Genomic DNA, 27307 nt, shown 5'->3' with positions numbered 1-27307 from the left:
GCCAGTTCCTGGTGCGTCACGAGGGAGTTCCTTAAAGGGGAAGTGAGCGGAGCTCCTGGGCGGACGTGGGGTGCGGTGGTCGGCGGGGAAAGCCCCCCGCGTTTGTAAATAATGCCCGCGGCGCCCGCGCGACCATGCAATGGCGAGCGCTCGTCCTGGGGCTGGTGCTCCTCCGGCTTGGCCTCCACGGAGTGCTGTGGCTCGTCTTCGGGCTGGGGCCCAGCATGGGCTTCTACCAGCGCTTCCCGCTCAGCTTCGGCTTCCAGCGCCTGAGGGGCCCCGACGGCCCCACGTCTCCCGCCTCGGGGCCCGCAGGCCGGCCCGGGACGCCCGGGGGGCCGTCGGGGCCATCGTGGCTGCAGCCGCAGGTCGCTGGGGCGGCGGCGGGGCGGCGGCGGGCTCCGCGGCGGCCCGGGCCGGACGTCTGCGGCCCGGGCCACTGGGGCTACGTGCTGGGCGGCCGGGGACGCGGCCGGGACGAGTATGAGAAGCGCTACAGCGGCGCCTTCCCACCGCAGCTGCGCGCCCAGATGCGCGACCTGGCGCGGGGCATGTTCGTGTTCGGCTACGACAACTACATGGCGCACGCCTTCCCCGAGGACGAGCTCAACCCCATCCACTGCCGCGGCCGAGGACCCGACCGCGGGGACCCGTGAGTAGCCCGCGCCGGCCCGACGCCCAGGACCGCGCGCCGCACGCGCTTCCTTCGGTTCTCCCGGCGGATGCAGCCTTCCGTCCTCCGGGTCCCCCCATTGGTGCCCGGGCGTTTAGGGTGCTGGGGGCAGCGCCCACCCGTCCGGCGCCTCGGCCGACCCACTTTGAGGTCGTCCTGGGCTGGAGGTTGCGTGGACGGCCCGGTGGCTGTCCTTCTCTTGCTTCTCCCGGAATCTCTGTTACTGGACATCTGTCAGCGCAGTCTCTTTTACAGATGGGGAAACTGAGGCCCAGAGACCGGAAGGGACAGTGGCAGTACCGAGGGGTGGCTTGGGGGGCCTTAGACTTCCATCTCCAACCCTTTCTCCAGGTGAAAGTCAAATCAAAATGAAATCCCTTGTAAACGCAGCTTCGAAACGGCGCTTATCTCCCTCCACCTAGCCAACTCCAACTTTACTGTATAAAAATATAAAAATTCAGGAGTTGATCCTGAGAAGGGACTTTTTAAAGCCATCCAGTGAGTTTGAGGGAGAGCAGGGCTACAGCCTTTCTCCTTTATCACAGGGGCGGCTCCTTAGGCTGAGGATGGTTAGATGGAAGGGAGAGAGAGGCTGGGTGGCCCAGATTTGGGGTCCTGATGCTCAAGATGACATTTAGGGTCTGTCCCATAAATTCCCCCACCCTGGTGGCAGGGCTGTCAGGGAAGATCTACCAGTCTTCCCCTTCCATCAGCCGTGTTTGCAGAGGCTGAGCTTCAAGGGTTACTGCTGTTGACATCAGAGTCCAAGAGGACAGCACACCCAGCTAAGGACGTCCTAGCTGGAGGGAACCGGTGTGCCTTGACACTGACCCTGTTAGGCTGGATATGACTGCCTTTCTCTCGGCCGCTCCCCTCAGTTGGCAGTGGAGGAGTGGAGCTGCTTGGTCCCTGTGGACATTTGAGGCCTGTGTTTTCCTTCACCTGATGAAAAGCAGCAGAGTCCAGTCCTTAGGTCCTAAAAAGGAAGCCCATACACTAAGGGGACTTAAAGAGTTTTTAAAATGGTTAGACTATCTACAGATTCTTGTCTTAAATTGCATTTGGAGAGCATGATTTTTAGTGAAGCCAGGGGGACATCCCAGGTTAACTTAAAAAAGACTCGGCCTTTTTAAAGTTGTAGGAAACTGATGAGTTATATTTTTCATGTTTCACTGTATTAGGCTTTATACATAGAAATGTGTTTTCTATCTCAATTTTTTTTTGAGAAAAATTTTAAGTAAGTTTTTTTTTTTTTTTAATTACTAGGCCTTTCCAGATTTTAGGAAATGAGTTGTTTTGCTTAACTAGTTTTCTTTGCTTGGGGATGACATCTGCTGATGAGTGGTTTGGTTTGACTGTTAAGTGACAGTCTGGATAAGTTGAGGTCAGGTTGCTTTGAGACAGATATGTTGCTTTTGGAAAGATGGAGTTAGAGATATTGAGGGGATGACATGTGGGAAGGGTTGTGCCCTTTTGGTTGGTCAGCCTTGGTGTCTTTGAGGAGGTGAAAGAGCTCTGGGGTTATGGTAGCCTTGAGTAGACCCTCATGCTGGCCGCTTGTAAAGAGTGGAAAGTTAATTTTTCTTATTCCTTTTCCTTTCACTTAACTCCTCTCAGACTTTAGGAAAAGAGCAGGCCACATTTACATCCCGAAATAAATAACTGGTAATAAAAAATCTTTCAGATATTTATTTTAAGCAAGTGTATTCTAATGATTACTGTCAAGTGAATTCTATTGACTCACTTAAAAAAGAGAGTAACTTAGACATTAGAATATTATGTAAAAAGTACAGAAACAAAATATGAGTGATAACGTGCCTGTCTTTTCTTTTTAGTCACATTTACTTGAGGCTTATCTTGCCTGTCTTGTTTGACTGGAGGTAGGGTGAAGAGTATTGACATGAAGTAAATAAAACCGGAACACTTTTTTAAAAATAGCAAACGTTTCAGTCCAGCTACAGATCACTGTGCAAACTCAGTTCCTCTCATATCCCCGATTTGGGTTGGAGGATCCAAATTCAAAAGTTTCTTCAAGTAAGTCTGGATATTGAAATTTTGCAGTCTTGTGAATAATTAGTTCTGTTAGTTCAGACCTTGGGTGCATGACCCTTCTTTGTTTTCTCCCCAACCATATTGCTATTCAAACAAAAAAGCAAATCAAACCAAACCGATGCTGGCCCCTAAACCGACTTGTTCCTAGGCACCCCTAGTTTAAGATGGCCTCCTCTGCATTTCCCTTTCTTCCTAGAATCTTGGCTTCCTTCAGAGTCAGGCTCAAGTCTTTTTCCGTGACGCCATTGAACTGTTTGAAGATGACTGTCCTTGATCTACTCAGTTCTCCTTTCGGTTCCTTTCCTTTGAGCTGCTTTTCCACCTTTTAATATCGTGTGAGACTTGAGTACTGTTGTGTGTTCACCTTCCTTTCCCTTTGTCTTGTCTCCCCAGATTGTCAATCCCTGGAACACAGGGACTGTTTCTTATATTACCTCTGTGCCTACACAGCACCAGGTAGATTTCTGAACAGCTGTTACAGGTTAAGTATATGTGGAATTTTTTTTTCCTTTTTACACATGCGTTTAATTTTGAACATGCTGTGTTAGCATTATGTTAGCTGCGTCGCCAAAAATTTTCTGTGAAAGGCCATAGTTTTCTCCGTCTTCTCTGTTTGGGGCTAATAAGAACCTTAAAAATGCAGCGTGGGGTGAATGTCACGAACAGTCACACAGGGTAACTTAAGTGGAGAGCCATCGTGGTTTGGCAGCTGGTTATGTGGAAAGATGGGCACTTTTGAACCCAGCCTTGTACCTGAAGTTTGAGTTCTTGGTCAGGCTGGCCATAGATCAAGAAGATTTGCACAGGACAGACAGATCACAGTCTCGCCTGCATGGTGGGCTGGCCTCAATGGACGCCCGATAATCTGGCGCTGTTAGGCCGACAGGCTTCTGTGGAGTCTCCTGTTTCTTTCCTGCCCTCCCCATTTTTCTTTTTTCTATTTTGGCACATTTTGAAAGAGTGTGTAGCAATCTGGTAGAAAAGAACTTGGAAGTGTTTTCACGAACGCCTTAGATCTTTGAGTGGATTTGTCTGAGTGGAGAGAAGGAACCACCAGTTACTACAAACACGTTTTTTCTTGTGCCAACTCTTATAATTGTTCTCTGTCGTGGCTGCTTGGGCGTTCTATTGAGAAGTATTTTAAAACTGGGTCCGATGTAGTTATAGCCTAAAAGGAAAAGCACAGTAAACCATGGGAAGGAGTGCAGTGCTCCAGATTAGTCATCCCTTCCAGGGCCGGTGCAGGTGGGAAGGGTGATACGCCACAGAGGAGGGTGTCCCTCAGGGGAAGGTGGTCACACGGGGTTCACCCAGCATCCAGCCTGGAGGCTCAGCGATGAGGGACCCGTTTTGTGATGAGGTGGGTTGTTGGAGCCAGCTCTTGGTTTCTGAGCGGCAGAACGGTGGAGGTAAATATCTAAGCTCAATAGAATGTTCTTGAGTGGGCAGCATTGAGGATCTCCCTGTCTCCTTTGGCCTTCCCCTCCAGCTTGTGACACTTCCTATATCCTCTTTGGCTGGCACTGCCCTTGAAGGGCTGAGCTTAACCCACAGCTCTCGTCTTCAGAGGACCTTCTGCAGTCATATTCATGTATTCAGAAAGAGTCGACAGCTAGAAGCAGCAGGTGCGGTTCTTCAGCAGGTGCGGTGTGCTGGCTTCGCGGCTTGGGAGAGACATGTGAGAGCCCTGGTTCCTAGATCGCCCCTTCTAGATAGTTTGTTTCAAAAAAAAGGAGGTAAAATTTTGCCACACATTCTTTGTCCTAGATTAAGTGACATAACCAGCATAAAACAAAGGCCCAGGTAAAATCGGATGTGAGGTGTGTTCACGTGGGGCCCACTTCACCCCAGCTGAAGCGCATAGGAGGCCTCTCAGAGAGCAGGGCGAGCATCAGGAACACGGAGATGCTGCCCGCAGGGAAGTGAGACAGGACCCATCAGAGAGAGCCACGGAGCAGGTCACGTGGTCTGGGGATTTGATGGAAGACGTCATAATAACGGCGAATCAGTTGCTGAAGATAAAACTAGGGTGTTTTCACTGTGGTTTTTCATAAACATAATCTCGAAACAGTCATCCTCTTTCTCTCCTTACTTACATCTTTTTCGTTTCTCTCCTTACTTTCAAATCTTTTCAAGCTTCTGCAGTTGCTTTCTGGGTTTGTGGGAATGGCACAGGAATAACTGAACTCCCTAGAATTTGTCAAGCTGACTTTATGACTTGCACTATTTCTCCATCCCCACGTTTCCCAGACGTATTAGTATTATCTTTGTCGTTTTTAGCGCTATAAAGAACTGTCCGTTACCCTCATTGCAGCCCTGAAGTTGGTGTCTTAAGATTGTTTCAGAGTGGGCGATTGGTGTTGATTATGGGGCACAAGGTGTGTGGTAGAAGCATTGATGCAGCTGCAGTTACGAGAAGCCCTGCCTTGGTTCATGGTAAAACAGCAGCTCCTCACAGTTGATGGAGCTGGTGGGGATTCTTTGGGTGGTATGTTAGGGAAAAAATGATATAAAGCAGTTAATTTATTCCCCCACCCCAAGGACAGATGAGTGATACTGAGCCTGTAACTGAGGTATTTATTTGCTGCTTTGTGTGTGTAATCTGCGGCAGTGTCTGATTTCTGAATTAAAGTTTTATTTGCAGGTCATGTGACAGGGCCTCTCCTTTTTCATTCCTAATGATTTCAAAATCAGAGCTTTTTGAAGCTGGACAGAAAGGTCATTTGTGCTGTTAAAACTGCATCTTGGAGAGGGCAATGACTCTTGTTTCCCATTTCCTTCCTGTTTTGTGTTCTTTCCACTATAGTATAAGCGTGTGTGTCTCTGCTCTTCTGTGACACTATAGAGACTGTCCCTTGTGAGGTAGAAGGACCATTGCCATACTGATCCACCCACAGTAGTCCCTGAATAAATAAGTTTCCAGCAATTTTAGTTTCTGATGAGTGTTTAGTTTTGTTGTCTTTTTTCTCTTTTAAACTACCTTTGTTTAATTTTAATTTTCTTTCTTTTTCAGTTCAAATCTGAACATCAATGATGTCCTAGGGAATTATTCACTGACTCTTGTTGATGCGTTGGATACACTCGCAGTAAGTGTCCAGCTTTATTATTATTTTTAAAAATTAATTAAGATATTTTGGAGTTAATTACCCTTACTTTCCCCCAGGGATGAGAATTCCAGGAAAGGTGATTCTCAACATGTATTCATAGCTCTGATAGGTATTGTTTATTTTAATGAGCTTAATGCTGAGAGCAAGAAAAACATTGAAGGTTAGATGAGGGGAAATGTGATTCCCCTAAAGAAGCAGAGGAGAAAGTGTGATCGTTGGGCTTCCCTGGTGACGCACTGGTTAAGAATCCACCTGCCAATGCAGGAGACATGGTTTCGAGCCCTAGTCCGGGAAGATCCCACATGCCGTGGAGCAGCTAAGCCCGTGCGCCACAAGTACTGAGCCTGCTGCGCTCTAGAGCCCATAGCCACAAATACTGAGCCCACATGCCACAACTGCTGAAGCCCGTGCTCCTAGAGCCCGTGCTCCACAACAAGAGAGGCTGCTGCCATGAGAAGCCCGCACACCGCAACTAGAGAAAGCTCATGCACAGCAACAAAGACCCAGCGCAGCCAAAAACAAATAAATTAATAAATAAACTTTAAAAAAATGTTTTTAAAAAAAAAAGAAAGTGTGATTGTTTTGGGGGAAACCTATTTTTCTGCGGGGTTCCCGCTATTTTATTCCTTAAAGGAACCAGTATACAGTTACTGTAGTTAAGATTTTAGAAGTAAAAGACAGGATCTCAGGATTCAAGATCGCCAGGGGACAAGATCCCCTGAAATGTGCCCCAGCTACTGACTCCCCAAAATCAAGTCTGAGCCCTGGTTCCAGCCCCTGCGCAGAGACCCTCTGTATAAACACTCTTGTTTTATTTGCTTTCCGTGTTTTGTGGACACTACCCCCTCCAGACTTGGGCTGCCAGCTCAGGGGCAGCCTTTACATGCTCAGCCCTTGGTTTCCCTCAAGGCAGCTGGAGACCTCTAGACAGATGAGCCAAAGCACATGGAAGGCAGTCAGACACCATGCATGGTTCTTATTACCAGGCTGCCGCGTGTGCTTGGTGTGCCTCACGACCCTTTGCTGTAAAATACAGCAAGGGACTATATTCCAGCGTAGCGTTGAAAAATTTCCTTAGTAAACATGATTCTACTACCTCTTTGCTCTCCTCCATTGTCCGGCACACCTTTACCATAAGAAAATTTGTACTGTAGTTGATTCCACATCCTGCATTTTAACTTTCCTTAAACAGAGTTTGAAGCTGTCAGGAGTTAGCATTGGGCAACGCTAGCTAAGTTTGCATTACAACTGTTCCAAATCTTGCTAGTAGTAGAATTACCGGAACTTGGGAAGAGCTGGGGCCGTCCTTCTAAGTTCCCCTAGGGGGCTTCCCTGGTGGCACAGTGGTTGAGAGTCCGCCTGCCGATGCAGGGGACACGGGTTCGTGCCCCGGTCCGGGAAGATCCCACATGCCATGGAGCGGCTGGGCCCGTGAGCCGTGGCCGCTGAGCCTGCGCGTCCGGAGCCTGTGCTCCGCAGTGGGAGGGGCCGCAGCAGTGAGAGGCCCGCGTACCGCAAAAAAATAAATAAATAAATAAGTTCCCCGAGGCTCTTGGTCTAACAGAGAGTCCGGGGTTTCATTCTGCCGGGCTGCAGTTGCACAGCAGTTTAGTTTCCCAATCTCTCCTTCTGAAGTGATTGCTACTGCCTGTCAGTCATCCACCATCACTGATCAAAATGTGCCCGGACGGGTGTGTTCACCCTGATTAGAGTTAACTTGTTGAGGGGACCACAGGCTGAGTCAGGCTACAAGTGTTGCTTTAAAAAAAGTCCCAAGGCTCATATATAGCTTACGAAAGCACACCTTTTCCCCCTGACCTCTCTCCTTTTGCCCCATTGTGTCTTTTTATCCATCTGCCAGCTCTTGAAGGACAGAGACCTTGTCTCTGTTTCAGTCACTGCACTCTGTCCACACTGCATGGTGTCTGCTACATGATAGGAGTGCAAATACGTGTTAAGAAAATGAATTTCTAGTAACCTGGCACTTCCCAACACAGATTCCAAGGGTGTTCTCCCTCAGAGAAGAATTCTGTTCCCAAATGAACTTGAGAAATTCTACCAGTCTGTCCCACTGCTGGAGAGCCAAAATGCACACCAGCCGTTTAAAGGCTCTGAGAAGTTCTGAGAAGTAAAGAAACCCCAATCCAGCTTTTCTCGAGCCTGAGTGAATGATTTCAGAACCTCGTTACTCAGTTCCGTAGCTGTCTAAGATGGCAAATTACAATATATCATTGAAAGCTGTTGGCTTCCTTTGCCGTCCTCCACGTGATCTGAGATCATATCAGCGCCTGCAGCTGCTAACAGAGTTTGCTGCTGGTGAACATCTGTAGGGAAACAGACCCATCTCTGTGGTTTTCATTGTAGAACACCCGGTCTTTAAGGTACACTTCAGGCTTATTTTTCAGGTGTTAACTTCTGTTGACGTTTCCCTTTTCTTTTGCTGACACTTTAAACAAACTTTAACAGGTGTCCTTTGGAAACACTTGGATGATAGCAGTCCCTTGACTGTTCGATGCAACTTGCAGCATGATTGAATAATCTTTTAAAAAGAAAGAACCGAAAGCCAGATAAAAAAACGTCTGTACTTGCTCTGCATGTAACAGCAAAATAACAATGAGGGGGAGAAAAAGAAAAAAAGATGCACTAGATCAATAAACACTAGGAAATAAGACATACTTGAAATAAGTAGTGTCTGAATGAAATTGTTTTTTCTTGTTTTTTTTTTTTGATGTCTTTATGATGTCATTATAGTGCCAGGATTGTCATAAAATCTTGAACAGCATGAAAGCATTTCTATTCAGGTTATTTTATCAAATTTTATGTCCAATTTCCACCTCATATAAGAGAGAGAAGCTTGGAATGATACCATATCCACACACCCAAAATAGGAATCCTAATTCTAGAACATTTCTTACAAAGGACATAGAGCTGGTTATCTGTATGTTTTGTTTGTTTTGAATGTCATTGGTCTTATGCTATGCTCGAAAAGAAAATACCACTATTTCCCAAAGTGTTCAGACATCTGGGAAACAAGCAAGGAGTCAGTTTTCCAGATGTTTCGGTCTCCTGGGAGCTAAGCGCCCAAGCTGTCGCATTATTTGAGGAGCAGAGGGGAAGCCATGTTTTTCGTTTCTTCAATTTTTGGATTTATTATTACTCATTTCAGGAATTTCTGGAACTGTAATGCCTTGCATGCTAGACAAGGTCAGACAGAAGTTGAGGGAGAATGCGGCAGGACGATGAGGGCTGCTAATGATCTTATGAGGAGTTACTGGCACAGTTTTGCCATTTGGAGATAGGATGCCCGAGTTTGGTGGAAATGGGCTTGCCGTCTGTCCCAGAATGTGTTCTAAGAGATAACTGTGCTCTTCTACCTTTTGTGTTTCTATTCCCACGAGTGGCAAAACCACACGTACAGACATTCAGATGAAGTGGCCCAGCTCCTGCGATCATGCAGCCTCAGTGTCATTTCAGGCTGTTGTAATGGTTTGTGTTCCTCTTTTTAAAGATAATGGGAAATTCATCCGAGTTCCAGAAAGCAGTCAAGTTAGTGATCAACACAGTGTCATTTGACAAAGATTCCACCGTCCAAGTCTTTGAGGCCACGATAAGGTAAAATAGTACATCAAACGGATTGAAGGCTGCTTTTGGGTGTGTAAGGCGAAAACTCCTGGAGGGTCCACCAGCCCCGGGGTCCAGGTAGGGAGTCCGTGCAGACCTTGTGGGCACTGTGTCCCTTTTTTCATCTGCTTTGGATTGATCAAAACTGAAACAATTGCCATTTCAAAGTAATTATATTTGGGGCCAAATAGAAAGACACATTGTAATGCAGGTTTAAGATAGATGTCCCTTTAAAGGAGTTTTTCATTATTTCACTTTATGTCTAGTCTCATTGCCTTCAGTGTGTCCTAGGAAAACCCCTATGTATTTCTGAAGGAATCATAGTTTCTCCTGTCACCCACCACCTGCAGAAAACCACTGCTGACCCTTTGGGTCTCCCTCCCTCTCCCTCCCTCTAATGTACCCGGCTCATGTTTTATATCTTGCCTTTTTAGTTTAATAGATTGCGACTGCTTTCCTATTCCGTTTAAACTTTGAAAGTTGTATCACCGCGTAACATCCAGATGTAGCGTTTATTTAAAATCAAAGTTATGAAAACATTCGTTCTGAAAAATGTCACACTCTGCTTCAGTTCATTGGAGGGGGACCTGAACTCGTGGCTGCTGAGGGACTGAGATCTAAGCTGGTGGCGCCTGCCGCTCGGTCGGGTCATTCTCTCCTTCTCTTCCCCACCTTGCCTGTTTACCAGAAGTTGGAGAATTTGACGTTGCTTGGCAGCCAGAACTACAAAAGTTACTTAGCGTTTGTCGTCTTGCTCTTTTCTGCTTCTTATTTGGCTAAGTTTTTTCCCCATGTGAGAGAAACCAAGAGTAGTTGATTAATACTAAAAGGTGATATTTATTCTGGGAATGATTAGGACACTCCCTTCCGATGAGGTGATGAAAATGACTAAACATTGTTACTGCTTTACGTGGGATTATTCTCAGTAGCCTCAGAAGAATGGCTCGCTTTCTCCCTTTCCTTAATGCTGTTAGCTAACGATTGATCCTTTACTGTCACGGCTGGAAAGAACTTCAGGGGGTCACTAAGTCCAGTCCCTCTGATTTCAGGCAGTGCTAAGTCCATAGGGAATTCAAGCCCGCTTCTGTCATTCTGAGCTGGATCGTACACATTTACAACCAACGTGATTTTATTCCTTCTTTTGCTCTTCCCGTCATTAGGGTCCTGGGAAGCCTTCTTTCTGCCCACAGAATAATAACTGACTCCAAGCAGCCCTTTGGTGACATGACGATCAAGGATTATGATAACGAGCTGTTGCATATGGCTCACGACCTGGCTGTGCGGCTCCTCCCTGCCTTTGAAAACACCAGGACAGGGATCCCCTACCCTCGGGTAGGTAGAGGGCGTCAACAACTCGCCACCTTCCCGAATCAGAACTCTTTGTTGATGAATTTATTTGCGGGAAGGGGTGGGACTGATGCGGAAGAGGAAAGCCATGTGCTTGAGAGAATTTGGCCCTAAATATGATAGAAATGGTTTTTAATTCATTCAGCATTTACTGAACACCTGTTGTGTGCTGGGCATACAGTGACTTTTTTTTTTTTTTTTTTTTTTGCGGTACGCGGGCCTCTCACTGCTGTGGCCTCTCCCGTTGCGGAGCACAGGCTCCGGACGTGCAGGCTCAGTGGCCATGGCTCACGGGCCCAGCCGCTCCGCGGCATGTGGGATCCTCCCGGACCGGAGCACGAACCCGTGTCCCCTGCATCAGCAGGCGGACTCTCAACCACTGCGCCACCAGGGAAGCCCCACAGTGACATATTTGACTTAATCCTTCTCCTTAAGGAAGTTATGTTCCTGTGCTCTGTATTCTTAACCCTTTTTGCAGGTGGGATTTATATCCCCTGCTGCAAAACAGTGGGGGCCATTTGTCTTCATTTCTGACTTGGGCCCATTTCCCCACATGTACGCTGGAGGAGCTCAGCAAATGTTCTTTTCAAATGTTCTTTTGAACACTTCATGTGGATCTTTCAAATAAAGCCTGTACAGACCAGTAAGTTAGCTGCTGATTTAAATGCAAGGTCTGGAATGAGATTCTGTCTTTGTGGCATCTGATTTACTGAGTCCAGAACCCCTCTGAGAATTGAGTCAGCCTTTGGGTCAGCAATCAGTGGAGAATTGCCAGACCCCTGAGCCTCAGTGATGAAACAGGCTGTCACTTTCTCGCTGGGTTCATTTCTCTCCCAGTCCAAGGTTTGTTAATGTTTGCTGAGCAGGCCTGAGCTCATAGCAGCTCACTTAAAATTCCTCCGTGATCCCACAGCTTGGCTTTGTCCCCAGTGCCAAAGCCTGGTGCTGCGTAACCCTGAAGAGAACCTGCTGGGAAGAGGCAGATTAGTGAAGAGCGTTATAATGATTCCCCCAAGACTTGCTCTTATTAATAACACAGGGCTCTGGTGTTCGTACTGTCTTGTTTGTATCTTAACCTTACTCCCATTTTCCTTTTGGATGTAAAGTGGGAGGCAGTGGGCGGACTCCCCCTGTGGTGAGCTTGGTTCATGAGTGGAGTCTGGTCGCTGTGACCTGGTCTTCTAGCCCTGTGGGTTCCTTGACTTCTGCCACAAATCCTTTGTGTCTTCCTGTCCCCAGGTGAATCTAAAGACAGGCGTTCCTCCTGACAGCAATAATGAGACGTGCACGGCCGGCGCTGGTTCCCTGCTGGTGGAATTTGGGATTCTGAGTCGACTGCTGGGGGATTCCACGTTTGAGTGGGTGGCCAGGCGAGCTGTGAAAGCCCTTTGGAACCTGCGGAGCAACGATACGGGATTGTTAGGTGTGGGGCACCTGTGAGGCCCTTGGCACTGCGCCCATCGCCCCCTTTGCTTTCCTCTGCTCTGGGGCCCTCCCCCCTTTCCACTCCTCCTTCCTTGTACCACTGAACCTGAACATTGACAGCTCAGACAGAAGGGCCCTCCCTCAGTGTCTGCCACATCTGATTTCTCCGTGTGACTTTTCACTTAGAGGGTGGCTGGAAGGTTTGATGGGATAGAATAATGCTCTTCCTATTTGAGGGCTCCCTTCTGATCTGATTCCTTGGCATATTCCACTTGAAAGTGATTGTTAAATGCTATAAAAAGAACTGCCTCAGAGGCAGATTATATTGCTTCAGTATAAGGTTCCCAAGATAGGAATTTAGAGTTAACTGGTAGAGTGACTTTCTCCTTTTAAGAAATCTCGGCATGTGGTCGTAGGTTAAAAGCCCAGATCAAACCTGTATTAGATTTTTCTTTTCCCTTGAGAATTTTGATCAAGATGTTATTAAAAAATTATTATGGAAAATTTCAAACATATCAAAGTAGGCAAAAGTATAATGAATAATGCACCCCTATGTACTCATTATTTATCTTCAATGATGATCAGTATTTTACTAGCTCAAGATGTTATTTTAAAATAGGTTGTTTGCCTCTTGTAACTCTTTGTCTTATTTTGAGAAATATTTTCTTTTTGTCATCGGGAAGGAACTGGATTGGTGGTCCTGGAGCCTAGAGTGTCATTGCAAAAGCACTGCTTTTGAGAAGTGATCTTCGATTACTGTTCCTTAAGTTCTTCAATTTATTTACAAATTTGTTATATTTAACAATAATAGTAGAAACAAAATAGTCGCCCCGTCACCCCATTACCAGTGTCACCCCAAACTGTCAACTTTAAAATTTTCCATAGGCCCTTGCAGCCTGTCATGTGCAACTTTTTTTTTTTTTTTTTTTTTTTGCGGTATACGGGCCTCTCAATGTTGTGGCCTCTCCAGTTGCGGAGCACAGGCTCCAGACGCACAGGCTCAGCGGCCATGGCTCACGGGCCCAGCTGCTCCGTGGCATGCGGGATCCTCCCGGACCAGGGCACGAACCCATGTCCCCTGCGTCGGCAGGCGGACTCTCAACCACTGCGCCACCAGGGAAGCCCCATGTGCAGCTTTTGTATACTTTCAGATTATAATATAGATATTTTTATTCTGCCTTTCATCTGGCAAATCATGCAGGTGGTTTCAAGTTGTTATCTTATTTTCACAGTTATTGTCTTTAAAATCTATATGACAGTCCATTAACTCTTCTGATGTTGGACATTTGGATTATTTCTGTTTTTCTTTTTTTTTTCCATTTTACAGATAATGTAAATTATGTAATTCATCATCCTCTGATGAACAACACCCTTTAGGCTTTTGAAATGAATTGTCAATCTGGAAAAGCAACATGACAAACCTATTTTTCTTGTGCATTAAATGTTTTCCCCATTTTTGTATCAGTGTTGAAACACTGTATGTTCAGGAAGCTCTGGCCACCCAAGCTGCTGATAGGACTGATAAAGACCTGAGGGCCACACATTCATCCCTCCTCTTTCCTGTGAGGGACAAAAGTGCTGAGGAGCAGTGGGGCTGAAGTAGGAGGCCCCCCCTGCCCCCCGACCAGGCCCTGACGAGCTTGCTTGTTTTCACAGGCAATGTTGTGAACATTCAGACGGGCCATTGGGTCGGAAAGCAGAGTGGCTTGGGTGCCGGACTGGACTCCTTCTATGAATACCTCTTGAAATCTTACATTCTCTTTGGAGAAAAAGAAGACCTAGAAATGTTTAATGCTGCATATAAGAGTATTCAGAACTACTTAAGAAGAGGGTATGTCTCCTCACCATCTCTCTTACTGTCCCGTCAAGCAAATAGAATGTATTGTGAAGTGTTCGTATTTTTCTCAACATAGGTTCACAGGGTCTTTTGGTCTCTGCCCTCATTTTACTGCCTCCTAGTCGTTTGTTAGTCATTTGAGGGGGTGGTGACAAGGTGTATTAGCTATTTACTGCTGCGTAACAAATGACCCTGAAACCTAGTGGCTTAAAACAGCAAACATTATCTTACCCATTTTCTGAGGGTCAGGAAGCCAGGAGCAGCTGGGCTGATCCAGGGGCTCTCACGAGGTCATCTACAAGTTATTGGTGAGGGCTGCAGCCTTGTCACAGCTCACTCAGGGCTGGAGGGTCCCCTCCTAGGCTTCAGTTCTTCACGTGCTGTGGCTGGAGGTGTCAGTTCCTTGCCATAGGGGCCTCTTTGTAGGCAGCTCATGGCAGCTGGCTTCCTCAGAATGAGTGATCTGAGAGAGATGGAAAGAGAGCCACCAGAACGGAGGCCATACACTTTCATGCCCTAATCTCAGAATGACGACCAGCACTTCTGCCGGACACTGTTGGTCACACAGACCAGGGCTGATGTAGTCTGTGAGGGTACTGCACAAGGGTGTGACAGCCAGGAGGCAGGGGTCACTGGGGGCCACCTGGAGACTGGCTGCCCCAAGGAGTGACACATCCCTCTGTTTTGCTGGTTTTAATTGCACGTAGAGCTGTAATGCGGCAGAGTTGTATTGGTTCTTTCACTTTCTAAAGAAGTTAGGGTTGGTCTTTACACTTGAGAGAAAGGACAGTTACCACCTTTTTTTCGCTCTGTGTTTGTTTAAAGCAGCTTTGTTTGCCGCTTGTCAGTTGTGCATTCAGGATGGCAGAAGAGAAGTGCCATTCGAAGCTGCAGTGGCTTCGACCCTGGTGCCGCCTGTCTTCCCTGGGTCTTCCCTTGTGCACATGTGTGTGTTAAGTGGCCAGTGCAAGTGATAGCTACTAGTTGCCTGCCCATTTCTACCCTAGCTGTTGTAGGATCATTCAAGTGATGTGTTTTAGTAAGAGGCTGTTTGGCCAGAGTTCAGTCCTTTTCGATTTTTAAAGCCCCTAAATTTACTAAATTAGTAGTAATCCCTGAGCTTCTTGCTCTGAGGTGTTGCTCCAGGCCCATGGTGTAGGATTTTATTAGAGAAGAGACTCTTTTGTGTGTGCAGAAATAACCAGACTTCCCCACTGAAGTCAAAACTGACCCATGCTATATACCAAATTATGTGGACGTATTTCTCAAACCTGATTGTCAAAGTGCTTTCTGCAAAATGCAGTGAAATCCCAATATGTTACCATGGCTGAGTTTAGAACTTTTATCCTTTGGTAAGTGTCATCTTATGCTAGAGTCTTGTATTGAGAGGTAGAGGCAGTCTGTCTCCAAAGGTTTAAAGAATGAGTGAGGAGAAAAGGTTAATGTTGATTCCATCTAAGTGAAACTGCCAGGGGCTGCTGGGGGCACAGAGCTGGAGCTGTTTCTCTTTCTTCCCCTTTGGCCGCTCTGTGTGGCTCCTCAGTCGGGAAGCCTGTAACGAGGGGGAAGGGGACCCGCCCCTCTACGTCAACGTGAACATGCTCAGCGGGCAGCTGATGAACACGTGGATTGACTCTCTGCAGGCGTTCTTCCCAGGACTGCAGGTATTTCGCAATCCTGTTTGCTAAGAAAAAGCAGTCACTGGAAAGGGCTTTTTTTCCCCTTCTGTTTTCTTTTTATGGTACCAGAACATTCTCTGGCTCCTTCATATTTGGGAAGTGAATAGCACAGTACGTCCCCATTATTCTCTTTGGAAATTACTCCACGCTAAATCAGTGCAAAGCCATGCCAGAGAAGTAACGGTGTGTGATTTTTGGATGATTCATGTCTCAGTTGCCCGTTCTTCATTCTTGAGTACAGCTAGCCTCTTGTCCTATGCAGTTCTCAGGGCTTTGGCATTGATGGCCAGATGTGGGGTGGGGGGTCTGTCTGGGATGCTCCTTTTGGGTTGGTTTTGTCTCCAGCCGCGTTTGTAGGTCAGATGACTGGTGGGGGGAGGGGGAAGCCCAGGGCCTGTGTCACGTCTTGCCACTCTGAAAACAGTGTCTTAGCCTGGTGACCTGCGCCTTCCCTGTAGGTTCTGATAGGAGACGTGGAAGACGCCATCTGCCTGCACGCCTTCTACTACGCCATATGGAAGCGCTACGGGGCCCTCCCCGAGAGGTACAACTGGCAGCTGCAGGCCCCCGACGTGCTCTTCTACCCGCTGAGACCCGAGCTGGTGGAGTCTACGTATCTCCTCTACCAGGTACTAGAGCTTGTTGAACAGTAGTTTGTGTTGAAATGCTGGGAAGACCTGTAGCAGTTGGTTCGTAGGGAACACTTGCTGACAGGTGGGGAGTAGTGTTATTTCACAGCGACCGTTAGAGTGACCGCCGGCCCAGAGCCCTGTTAGCGCTCAGCGTCTGTCCTGGTTGCACGGGACAGGGAAGACGTCTGCGGTCATGTACGCGTTTGCCCTACATTCTGCAAGGCTGAGTCATATCTTTACTGCAGGGCTTGTTTCTCACATCCTTCAATCAAGAGGAAGATTTGGTACTCTCTGTTTTCCAAATTTATTTGACCAAAGAACTCTTGTTGGCGGATGCATTTCTGTCCTCATGTACTGTGGAACCCTGGTCTGTGTAAAGTATTCAGACAGAAAAATTATTTTTCTTAGTTGGAAAGGGAATCATCTGGGATTGTCTGAGTGCCTACTTTTGTTTAATCCTTCAAAAACACATACAGTCTTCCTCTTTTGTGGAATTACTTGAATGCCAGAGGAAATGTCACTCTAACTGTGAAGGGTCTTCTCCCTGACGGTTTAAGGCCGATATTTATACCTCTGTGCGTGCCATACATATATACACATCGAGAGTTGTCAGCCATTCGCAAATTCAGCAGCACGAGCTGCTCACTTTCCAAGAAGCCGGCCCTCCGTGCGTTCGGCAGACGCGTGTAGCGGGCAAGCCCTCGCAAGGAGATCTGATGAGCTCTGGTAGTAGGATTAGTAGTTTAGATTTATTCCATAGTTTTTTTTTGTTTTTTTTTTTGCTCCATAGTTTTTTTTTAGCACCGAATCCTTGCCATTTGCTTCTGAAAAAGGGAGAAATCCTATGCAACTGGTAACTGACTTCAGGCGTAGAGACACCTTGTGAGTTGTATGTAAGCTCTCAGGGGTGGGGAGGTAGCCTCTGATTTTGCCTCCCGGATCCCAGATCCCAGGGTAGAGTCCGGCCACTCACGCTCCGAGGGTGACAGACTCGGGTGCTGGCTGAGTTCTCCTCTTAAGCTTAGGTCTGTTGCCTTTGGGTTGATGCCTCTTTGTTTCCGTCACTGCTTCTTTCTTCTTGCAGCTTCTTCCTCATATTGACTACTTTCTTAGAATCCGGAGAAATCTTCGGCTTTCTGGCCCTGCCTTCTGAAGCTGCTCCGTGTGCCCTCTTAATCCAGACACAGCTGACCCTGTGCTCGTTTGCTTTTGCTGCTGCACGGTTGGCACTGGGCACGAATTATAGGTGATCCCCAGCTTTCAAACTAGTTTTGGGATAAAAGTCTCATCTTCCCAGAGAATTTTTTTTTCCCCCTAACAAAACTATCTATGAGCATGTGACGGAAGAGGAAGCAACCCAGGGACTGAGTTCCTAGGGTGATTAGAGAACACAGCATGTGGAGGCCTCTTTAGATACTTTGAGAGTCTTCTTGCCCCCTAGCCCTTCTCACGGTGCTGTGGATGGAACGGGGGCAACATCCTGTTTCCCTGTGCTTGCAGCTTAAGTTTCTAGCGAGTTCTGAGGCAACACGGAAACTGGATTTGTTCTCAGATATGGGACTGTCGGTGAGGTGTTGTTTCATTTCTGATCATGATGGGGATCACGAGAGCCAAAGGCAGGGAGTTGATCTGCCGCCCCCCGTTCAAGTTAAGCAGATTGGAGGCGCGCTTTGAACTGACAGAACACCTTAATCCTGTAACATTCGCGACCCTTCAGGATAAAGTGAACTGGCCCGTGCCTTCCTTTGGACAGTGATTCATCTCCTCGGGACCATCCTGCCATCACCGCGATGTGTGTTGACGGCGTGTCTTCCAGGCCCCCGCTGGATCACATTCTCTCGTGTTCTCTCTAGGCAACCAAGAATCCCTTCTACCTCCATGTAGGAATGGACATTCTGCAGAGTCTGGAAAAGTACACAAAAGTCAAGTTAGTTTTCTAAGTTCCTTCCTTTTTTCTGTTGGCCACTGTTGATTTCTTTTGAGTTGTGCTGAGGTAATATAATTCTATTTTGCATTTTACTTTATAGAACAGGTCATTAATGTTAATTTTGTAGGGAAATTGCTTACTTTTTGTGTAGTAGAACCTGCCCATTATAGTGGAAATTAAAAATTTTTCTCACCTTTATTCCTGTAGGGTTCCAGCACACTATATGAGCTCTTTTTAAGTAACTTATGTCCCCTGTTATACAAATAATATATATACTAAAAAGTTTAGGGAATATAGAAAATATAGAGGTAGAATATTATCACTGTAATCTCCACCTGCAGAGATAACTGCCATCAGCATTTAAGTATATAGTTTTAGGGCTTCCCTGGTGGCGCAGTGGTTGAGAGTCCGCCTGTCGAAGCAGGGGACACGGGTTCGTGCCCCGGTCCGGGAAGATCCCACATGCCGCAAAGCGGCTGGGCCCGTGAGCCGTGGCCGCTGAGCCTGCGCGTCCGGAGCCTGTGCTCCGCAACGGGAGAGGCCACAACAGTGAGAGGCCCGCATACCGGGAAAAAAAAAAAAAAAAGTATATAGTTTTATACTCTTCTATATATTTATATATAAATCTATAATGTGTGTATATATGTATATGTATAAAAACTCTTTCAGTTTTGCGATGTGCTTTTTTTACCTAGCTATAATGTCACGAGTATTTTCTTACAAAATATTGTCTTAGACTATCAAATGATTAGTCAGTCTATGCAAGTATTGGGACACGAAATTTAAATCAGTCCTTTTGAATTTGTTGCCAGTCATTTTCTTGGTGTCCTGTTATGCTTTTGGCAAATACTCTCCCCCACCCCCATCCCCCTTCCGCTGCCATTAACCTGATGATTCGGCAGCCAGACCACTTTTTTTTTTTTTTTTTTTAAGAAAGCAGGACATAAGGCTATTTATTCTAGGTCTTGTGTATTTCTGAAGCTATATTCTTTTTTTATTTTTTATTTTTTTGTGGTACTCGGGCCTCTCACTGTTGTGGCCTCTCCCGTTGCGGAGCACAGGCTCCGGACGCACAGGCTCAGCGGCCATGGCCCACGGGCCCAGCCGCTCCGCGGCATGTGGGATCTTCCCGGGACACAAACCCGTGTCCCCTGCATCGGCAGGCAGACTCTCAACCACTGCGCCACCAGGGAAGCCCCAGACCACTTTTTAATGAAGTTTGCAGACAATCTAGGCCGAAAAAGGACAGCCCTTAAACCTACCCTAATTTGTTTCTCACGTGGTGTTTGATGCCTTGGTGGTTCTGTGAATAGGCTACTTCAGCCTCTTAAACTAATTCACAGGTGGGAGGGAGCGGAGGTGGGGCTCACTGGATGACTGTTTCGTAGGTGTGGCTACGCTACGCTGCATCATGTCATCGAGAAATCCAAAGAGGACCGGATGGAGAGCTTCTTCCTCAGCGAGACCTGTAAATACTTGTATCTGGTATGTGTGTTGTAAGATTAACCCAGGAAGCGCTCCATTCTGCCGGCAGCAGGCATTCCTCTGCCTTCCGTCTAACATACGCCACCAGGCGCTGCTCCAGGCTGGACGTTTCGCTGGCCCAGGGGCGCAGCACTGTCGGAGTGAAGGCACGTTGCTGTCTACTCCGTGGTGGCTGACCTCGTAGAGGAGGCACTGCCGAGTACACACATAGACACTCTGGGTTACACGTTGTGTGAGGTGCAGGTAACGGTTCCTGGGGGACCCTCGTTAGCATGGTGGTCACGAGGCTTCCCTGCGGGAGACCTCAGAATCTCAGCTCCTCCTTCCCCTGACCTGGGCTCTCTGGGTGAGACCCACAGCCCGGCCGGCTCTCTGTCCATACACACATCCGCACGTGTTTAAGGAGAGACTGAATTTTTGGACCTGGAAGGAACCTTCGGGGATCATCTTCGTCAGTGTTCATTCTTCCCCTCAGGGGAACTGCCAGAGGTCAGGTGACTTGCCGGGGTTCTCGGGGTGACGACATGGCAGAGCCAAGGCTTGAGCCCTGGGCCCGATTCCTTGTCCAGTGCTCCTTCCTCTTGGCTGCTTGGCCACGGGCGTGCACGGCATCTGTGTGGTGCACCTGGCCGCTCTCCTCCCCTCTGTCACTGGCTCGTATGGCTACACGTAAAAGAATACTTTCTCAGGGCTCGGGGGTCCGGATATCCTGGTGGGGAAGCAGCGTGGAGAATTTAGGCCGAGATCCAAAGATATCCGTCAGTAATGATAGGTTCGTTTTATCTCGTTCAGCGGTCCCCAAGCCCCGGGGTCAGCTGGATTGGAGTCACGCTGTAAGATTACAGCCATGTTGAATGGGAATCTTCAGAAGCAGGCTCAGGAGCCTGTAATGTTGACAAGCGCCTCTAATGGTCCTGTACCAAGCCGGGTTGCGGAAGCCCCGGTCTAGTCCTCTCAGACAACACTGCTGCTGGTGCTGCTGGCGTCACTGCTCATGGCAGGCGGAGGAGGTGTGCCCGCCCGCCAGCTGCGTGGTCCTGCCACCAGGTCCTGTGGGTGCCGATGTCTCCCACACTGCGCAGTGCGGCCGGTCCGGTTGGCTGCCGAGAGCCTGGTGGGCATCCCATCCGGCAGCCGTGGGGTCCGGGGTATTCACGGGGCGAGTTCTGGAGCGAATGAATGGAGGAGACCCCCAAGGTGTTCCCGGGGAAAGAACTCAGGGTCAGGGCGGGTGGCGGAGGGGGAGGGGCTGGGCCGACCCTGTTCTCCTCCTGGGAGCTGTGTGAACACAGAGCAGCTGTGCCGACCGTTCTTCCTCGTTTGTAAAATTCCTGAGGTGCCTGTGAGGTTTCCTCCGTCTCTAAGAGTTCTGCGTTCTTCCTCATGCATCGTTTACCACACGCCTGGGTCAGGGGTTCTTTCTAGATGCCCCCGCCGTGCCCTTCTCCACCCCCCACGCCCGCTGCTGAAGGAAGGACTGCCTGGGGTGCCCTGTGCCCTCAGAGCCCACACAGGAGTGCACCACGCGGTGGCACGTGTGTCAGGCCCTGGGGACCTGGTGAAGGATAAACCACGGACCTCCTTCTCTCCAGGCTTTTCCAGTTTCGGGCCTAGGTGCACGTGAGCTGGGGGTACTTCCAGGATTCCAGCGCCGGAACTCTCCGGAGGGCGTGGGGGCATCATCTAGGGCTTTTACAGATTAGTGGCGCTTGGGTCTTAGCCCCGGGCTTTCGAATCTCTAGGTGTGGGCGGGATCGGGGAAGTCCAGGCATCTGAGTTTCAACACAACTGGGGATTCCACCCCACAGCCTGAGTTGGCCTGAGAGCCAAGCAGCTTCTGGTCCCTAAGTAGTCTGAACTCAGCCGCACTATGAATTGGTTCCAAACCTGCTACAATTGTATCTGTTTTCTTTTCTTTTTTCTACTAGCTCTTTGATGAGGAGAATCCAGTACACAAATCTGGAACCAGATACATGTTTACAACTGAGGGACACATTATATCTGTGGACGAACATCTCCGGGAGTCACCCTGGAAGGAGTTCTTTTCTGAAGAGGGAGGGCAGGACCAAGTGGGGAAGTCCGGGCACAGGCCTAGACCTCATGAGCTAAAAGTCATCAACTCCAGCTCCAACGTAAGTTGCTTTCTCCAGGGGTGGTTTGCAATCGGAGGAAGAGAAAACACTACTCCTCACACTATCATCCAGAGTTCCTGACAGAATATTCATGGCACACTCGGGTTGTGTAATTTGAGAAGAGTTCCAGAAAGGCCATTTCTGTAGCTATAGATAAGACCCTGGAATTTATATTAGGCCGTGGAGGGTAGATTAAGCGAACTAAGCGAACAAAGCGTGATTGGGAGGAAAGGGAAAAACAAGGAGAGATAATAATCATAGCCAACATTTATTTCCGGAGCTTACCACATGCTAAGCACTGTGCTAAATGCTTAAGTATGTTAACTTCTCATAGCAGCCCTGTGAGGGGTACATATTGTAATATCCCTACTTCACAGACAGAAAAAGGGAGGTACGGAGAGGGTCAGGTCACACGGTGGAGCCGCGTGGTGGAGCCCGGATTTGTACTGAAGGAGACACTCGTCTCATAGACCCGATTCCGTTGTGCCGGGCACCAGGGATGCGGGCCGGTCAGAGGGGTCCTGGTGCTGGATGGGCCCAGGGCCCAGTGTAGAGACCGGTTCCCCCCGGGTGCTTGTCAGTAGGAGGCTGTGTGAAGTGCTGCTGAAACACCGAAGAGGGAGGGATTATCCTGCCAGGAAAACAAGGAGGGCTTCACTCAGGAGGCTGCCTCTCAGTAGCTCCTGGAATGATGAGGGGAAGCGTCCCAGGAGGGACGTTCTGGCAGAAGGCACAGCACCTACAAACAACACGAGTGAGGGGCGTTGGGACCAACTGAAGCACCTGTCAGTCTTGGTCTTGCGAAGATGCGGAGTAGGGCGTGTGAGTGCACGTGCAGAGCAGCGAGAAAATGTTTCTTTGAGGAAGAGCGTGAATGTATGTGGAAACTTTCCAGACAGCATGTTTGGTTCTCAAACTTAGATCCCCTTTGAGAGAGAGAAAAGAAAAAAAGCCTTTAATTTAAAAAAATAAGTAAATAAATAACACTCTTAAGCATTTAGGTTTTAGCTGTGGATGAGAAGAGCCATAGACTCAGAAAAACAACAGTATTTTCAAGTAGCTAAAACATTGTTTGCAATTCTGGGTGGATTAAGGACCCAAGGGGTGCAGGTTTTAGTCCCGGCCCCTCTTCAACTTGGGTGCATGTCTTTTAGCCTCCCTGGGTTTCCATTTCTTCACCTGTGAAGTGAGGAAATTAAATTACGTCAGTGGTCCTCAACTGGAGGTGACTTTGCTCCTCAGGGGACATTGAGCAATGTCTGCAGACAATCTTGGTTGTCACACTGGGGCCTAGGGGCAGGGGGCATATAGCGGGAGAGCCCAGGGGTGCTGTTGACCATCCTGCAGTGCACGGGACAGGCCCCAGGTGTTGACAGTGCCAGGATGAGAAACCCCAGGGGAGGTCATCCAGTCACATCTGAGGAATTAACACATGGCGTCTTAACTCAAAATTCAAATTGTCCCTCATTCATTTTCTTTCTAGTGCAATCGCGTTCCTGACGAGAGGCGCTATTCCCTGCCCTTAAAGAGCGTCTACATGCGACAGATTGACCAGATGGTTGGCTTGATTTGATCTGCTCACCCCCGTGTGGCCTCATCTGAAACTGGATCTAAAACAGCTGAACCCAGGCCAGGCTGAGACCCAGTCCAAAGTGGAGGAGGATAGGAGTCTGGCTGTCCACGATGATGTAGGAATCTCTGTCCAGCTCCCCAGCCGCATCTGGTAGATTCTTGGATACTTTAGCGTTTCTCTTCTATTCAATAAAATGCCCTGTTTGTCTTAAGGATATACTTTGAAGTGAGAAGGTACGTAGAAGTTGGCTTCTTACGACGTGCTGATGTTACTGTGCACCGTGGATGGGGCTCTTTGGCTGGATCTTCAGACCTTCCTACTTTGGAATCTGTCGAGTCTTCTCTGCCGGCGCTTGCGTGACCGCCGCCTGGCGACCTCTCTGTCAGAGGATTGTGAATGAATTTCTGTGCAACAGGGCCCGTGGTTCCCCTGACATCCCTATTTACTGCATTTTGTCATCCTCTCTCTCTTATTGGATAATTGGGCTGTCTCCCAGGTGTCCACCCACGATTGTCGGTCACATGGGGAAAAATCATCCAGTTATGCATTTGCGCCCCATGCAATTCGTCACGGTGTTACGGATTATTTGCTCACGAATTTATCCGAATTCTAACAGGCATCTCTTAAGTTGTCGCCTCACAGTTTAAGAGCTTAACAGGTAGATTTTTTGGATGGTGTTCTACATTTATTGTGAACTCACCTGAGGATCTCCCATAGTTTCAGAACCAGGTGCCTTTTAAGGGAGAGAAAAATACCTATGATCATCTGAGCTTTCATCTGTCTTATATTTACTAACCAAGGATTGTCAGTTCCGACCGTGTTTGGGTTGGAATTGTTTCGATTTTGTTTCCTGTGTCTAGTGCCAATCAGCTAAGCCAGGGAGAAAGAAATGATCAGATGACTTTCTGGCATCCTTGAGCTGTCTCTCTGTGCAATGCAGGCTTTTGATGGGTGCCTTATTCTCTTGGTTTGGGCCACTGGATGTCACAGCTGCTGCTATGATTTTAACCGCCTTGTTTTGTATTGCTACATGGTGTGACCACAGCGCAAGGGGCATGGGATGTTTATCAGGTAGGTTCTGGAAACTTCTTGGCCAGTCCTTGCCTTTCAACCTGATATTTTAAGCAAGCTTATATAAAGAGGAAATTGTGCTAAAACGCCTCTTTCCTTTGTTGGTATTATTTCCATAGTGAGCACGGAACTGTGTCTCTTTGAACTTGTGCAGAGGGCTCAGAGAAAGCAGAAGTGGGTTTGAACCCCGAGCTTTGGCTTCCCTGTAACGTCAGAGGTTGAAATGAACCTCAATAGAAAGGGTAGGAAGTCTCTTAAAAACCTCCAGTTTCACCTGTCGTGTGACTCACCCGTCACCGCTAGGATACTTCAAATGATTTTATTTTAGTCTTTTTAAAGCTAGAAAGGAATGCTGTGTGAGCCATTGCATTTTCAGTCAAAAGGGAGGAATTTTATTCTTGAAAATTTAAGTGTTGCTGGTTTTAAAATAGATATCTAATTCAGTTCTTTGAGGTTTTTAGAAGAGGGATTTTCAGTAATAAATGTCACCTCTGTCTTTTAAACATTTACTGTGCAAATGTTTTAAAGGAAAAAAAATCAAATGCTTCTATTTCACATTTTTTCTTCATTTCAGAAGCATTCTGTTTATCAACATTGTCTCATCTACTGAACAGAAAATTTTCTTTGAGAATACTATATATATTTAAAATATTGTCATTGCCTCGGTAAAACCAAAATATCCCCTTTTAAAGACATACACCTGCATGAGCATCCCTGCACCTTTTCTCCAGGTAAACCAAGGTGGGACTATAAATGAGCTGTTTGGGAGAATGGGGCACCTCAGGGAAGAAGGTGAGCCCTTTGTGATCATGCTGTTATGTTATTGCACCCCAGTGTTCCCCCTCCTCTGGGCTCAGGTATCCCATCTCCCTCCTGCTCTGGAACAGGGACCTGGGCCTGAGTGCCACAGAGGCACCTCACGGCTACAGGCTGGCATGAGACATGTTTTGTATTAAGTCTCAGACCCTCTTGGCTTCCAGGCCCTGGACTTGTACCAGTTGTGAGTCCGAGGGTGAGCGACCCATTCTCACCCTGGTTGCTGAGCTTCCAGACTGCCCAATCTAAAGTTGGATGCCGTGTAGTCAGTGACTAGATGCCAGAATGCCCGTCTCGGGGCTAGTTACAGAGAAGGTCCTTTGAGCCACGTTCGAAACTTGCTTTCTCTTTAAAGGTCAGAGTGTCAACAATTGTGATATGTCCTTCAGGGTCTTTGCTGTTTCTTCTGTTCTGTGTCGTGAGAGATCAGGAAGGCGAGGGCTGAGGAGGGGAGTGTCAGGGAAATTCCCTTGTGATTTGCCCTAGGAGCACCCTGATTCCAAACATTCCATGCTTTGGAACAGCCGACAGCTTGCACCATCCTTGCGTTCCTGTGTGTAGCTAATGTCTAGACTCCGCTTTGGTTCACACAATGAAAGTGGTTTTGCCAAACCTTTGTGGGAAGCTGCCTTATAGCTGCCTTATTGGGTGGAGTCTAAATCTCCCACCACAGAGTTCTAAATTGTTCCAGGGCAGGCTTCGCTGGCTGAGATGCTGTGACTGAGGAACTCTGTTTCCTGGAGGAGGAGGTGACGAAGGAAGTGTTTGCTAGCTCTCCAATTGTCCTGGCCTTGGTGGAAATCCAGCTTCCATGTTCAAATCTTCCCTTCAGAACTTTGAAATCTTCTGTCAGAACTTGCTCTGTGTGACTGCTCTGTGCGACTGAGTCCCCAGGTTCTGAGGCTGTCCTGGATCATGGGGCGTGTGCACATCAGTTCAATAGTTTTCTGTGTGTTTATGTGCCAGGATGGTGTCTGTGCAGATGGAAATCAGCTCCCTGGCTGGATACGTGCAATCTGAGGGTCTCAGCTTGATTCCTCTCTCGCCTCCCTGCTGTGTCCTCCACCAAAGAAAAACATCCCTCTCAGCTATTTTCTTAGCTCAGTTTAATGAATGATTACAAACTGTAATCCTTCACTTTGGATTTTGTAGACAAAATATCAGAAATTCTTTTTTTCTAGAGGTCTTTCTTTTTGCTGACTGCAAATTTAATGCTGGTGGCCAGGTCGGGCCGGATGATTGCCCCAGCCTTAGAGTGGCTGAGCAGGGACTTTAGAAAAATGAAGTCTTGATCTTTCTTTCCTTTTCCATTCCCAGACATCCAGCTCCTTCTCTAGTGCCTGTTCCTGCAGGGCAGGGACTCTTGTGAAAGTGAGAAGGTGAGTCGGCTGGGCCGCGTGTCCCCAGGTTTTGCAGGGCTCAGGGTTGTGTTCCCACTTGAATTTACATGTGAATCTGGCGAGAATGTTAAGTACCTGTGGACCTTCCTGATTTGTTACCCCCCCTTCCCTCTTACTGAGAGGCAGAGAAATAATATTTTTAAAGGTATTTTGTTTTAGTTTTAAATAGCAAAACACAGGCTGCATTTTTATTTATTATGCACAAGAAAGGTAAATATGTTTTTACACACACACAAAAATCTAGAGTTGGAAACTCTGGGGAAAACCGATTGAAACATACAAATGCTTCTCTCTGTAACGTGCAATATGCTTTGCAACTATAGATGATATTTTATGTTTAATCTGTAAATAAGAAATGTATTTAAATTAAAAGGGAGCTTTTTGTAAAAGGACCAAATGTTCTTTTATAAATGTACTAAGAAATATCTTGCTCTTTGAAATTTATTAGGATTTTTATGAGTAATTTTTATTAAAAGATTCCTTTTTTTTTGAGTTGTCATTTTGTTTCTCCTTTATATACTCACACGTAC

The 27307-nt window shown here is 47.5% G+C and overlaps 1 protein-coding gene across 1 annotated transcript; it reads left to right on the top strand.

Moving 5' to 3' along the window:
- Positions 1-27266, top strand: EDEM1 (ER degradation enhancing alpha-mannosidase like protein 1). Its single transcript, XM_081246011.1, has 12 exons — positions 1-652; positions 5739-5811; positions 9341-9444; positions 10614-10785; positions 12040-12223; positions 13882-14056; positions 15606-15726; positions 16200-16370; positions 18227-18300; positions 19689-19785; positions 21714-21917; positions 23401-27266. Exons 1-12 carry the CDS (start codon positions 135-137, stop codon positions 23488-23490), a joined length of 1983 nt encoding a protein of 660 aa, XP_081102137.1. The 5' UTR covers positions 1-134; the 3' UTR covers positions 23491-27266.
- Positions 27267-27307: the final 41 nt, after the last annotated feature.

Source organism: Mesoplodon bidens (assembly GCF_964165515.1).
Source record: "Mesoplodon bidens genome assembly, chromosome: 10".
In the NCBI taxonomy this organism is placed as follows: Eukaryota; Metazoa; Chordata; class Mammalia; order Artiodactyla; family Ziphiidae; genus Mesoplodon; species Mesoplodon bidens.
Note: the sequence above shows the minus strand (reverse complement) of the source record. Positions and strands in the feature narration are given on the sequence as shown.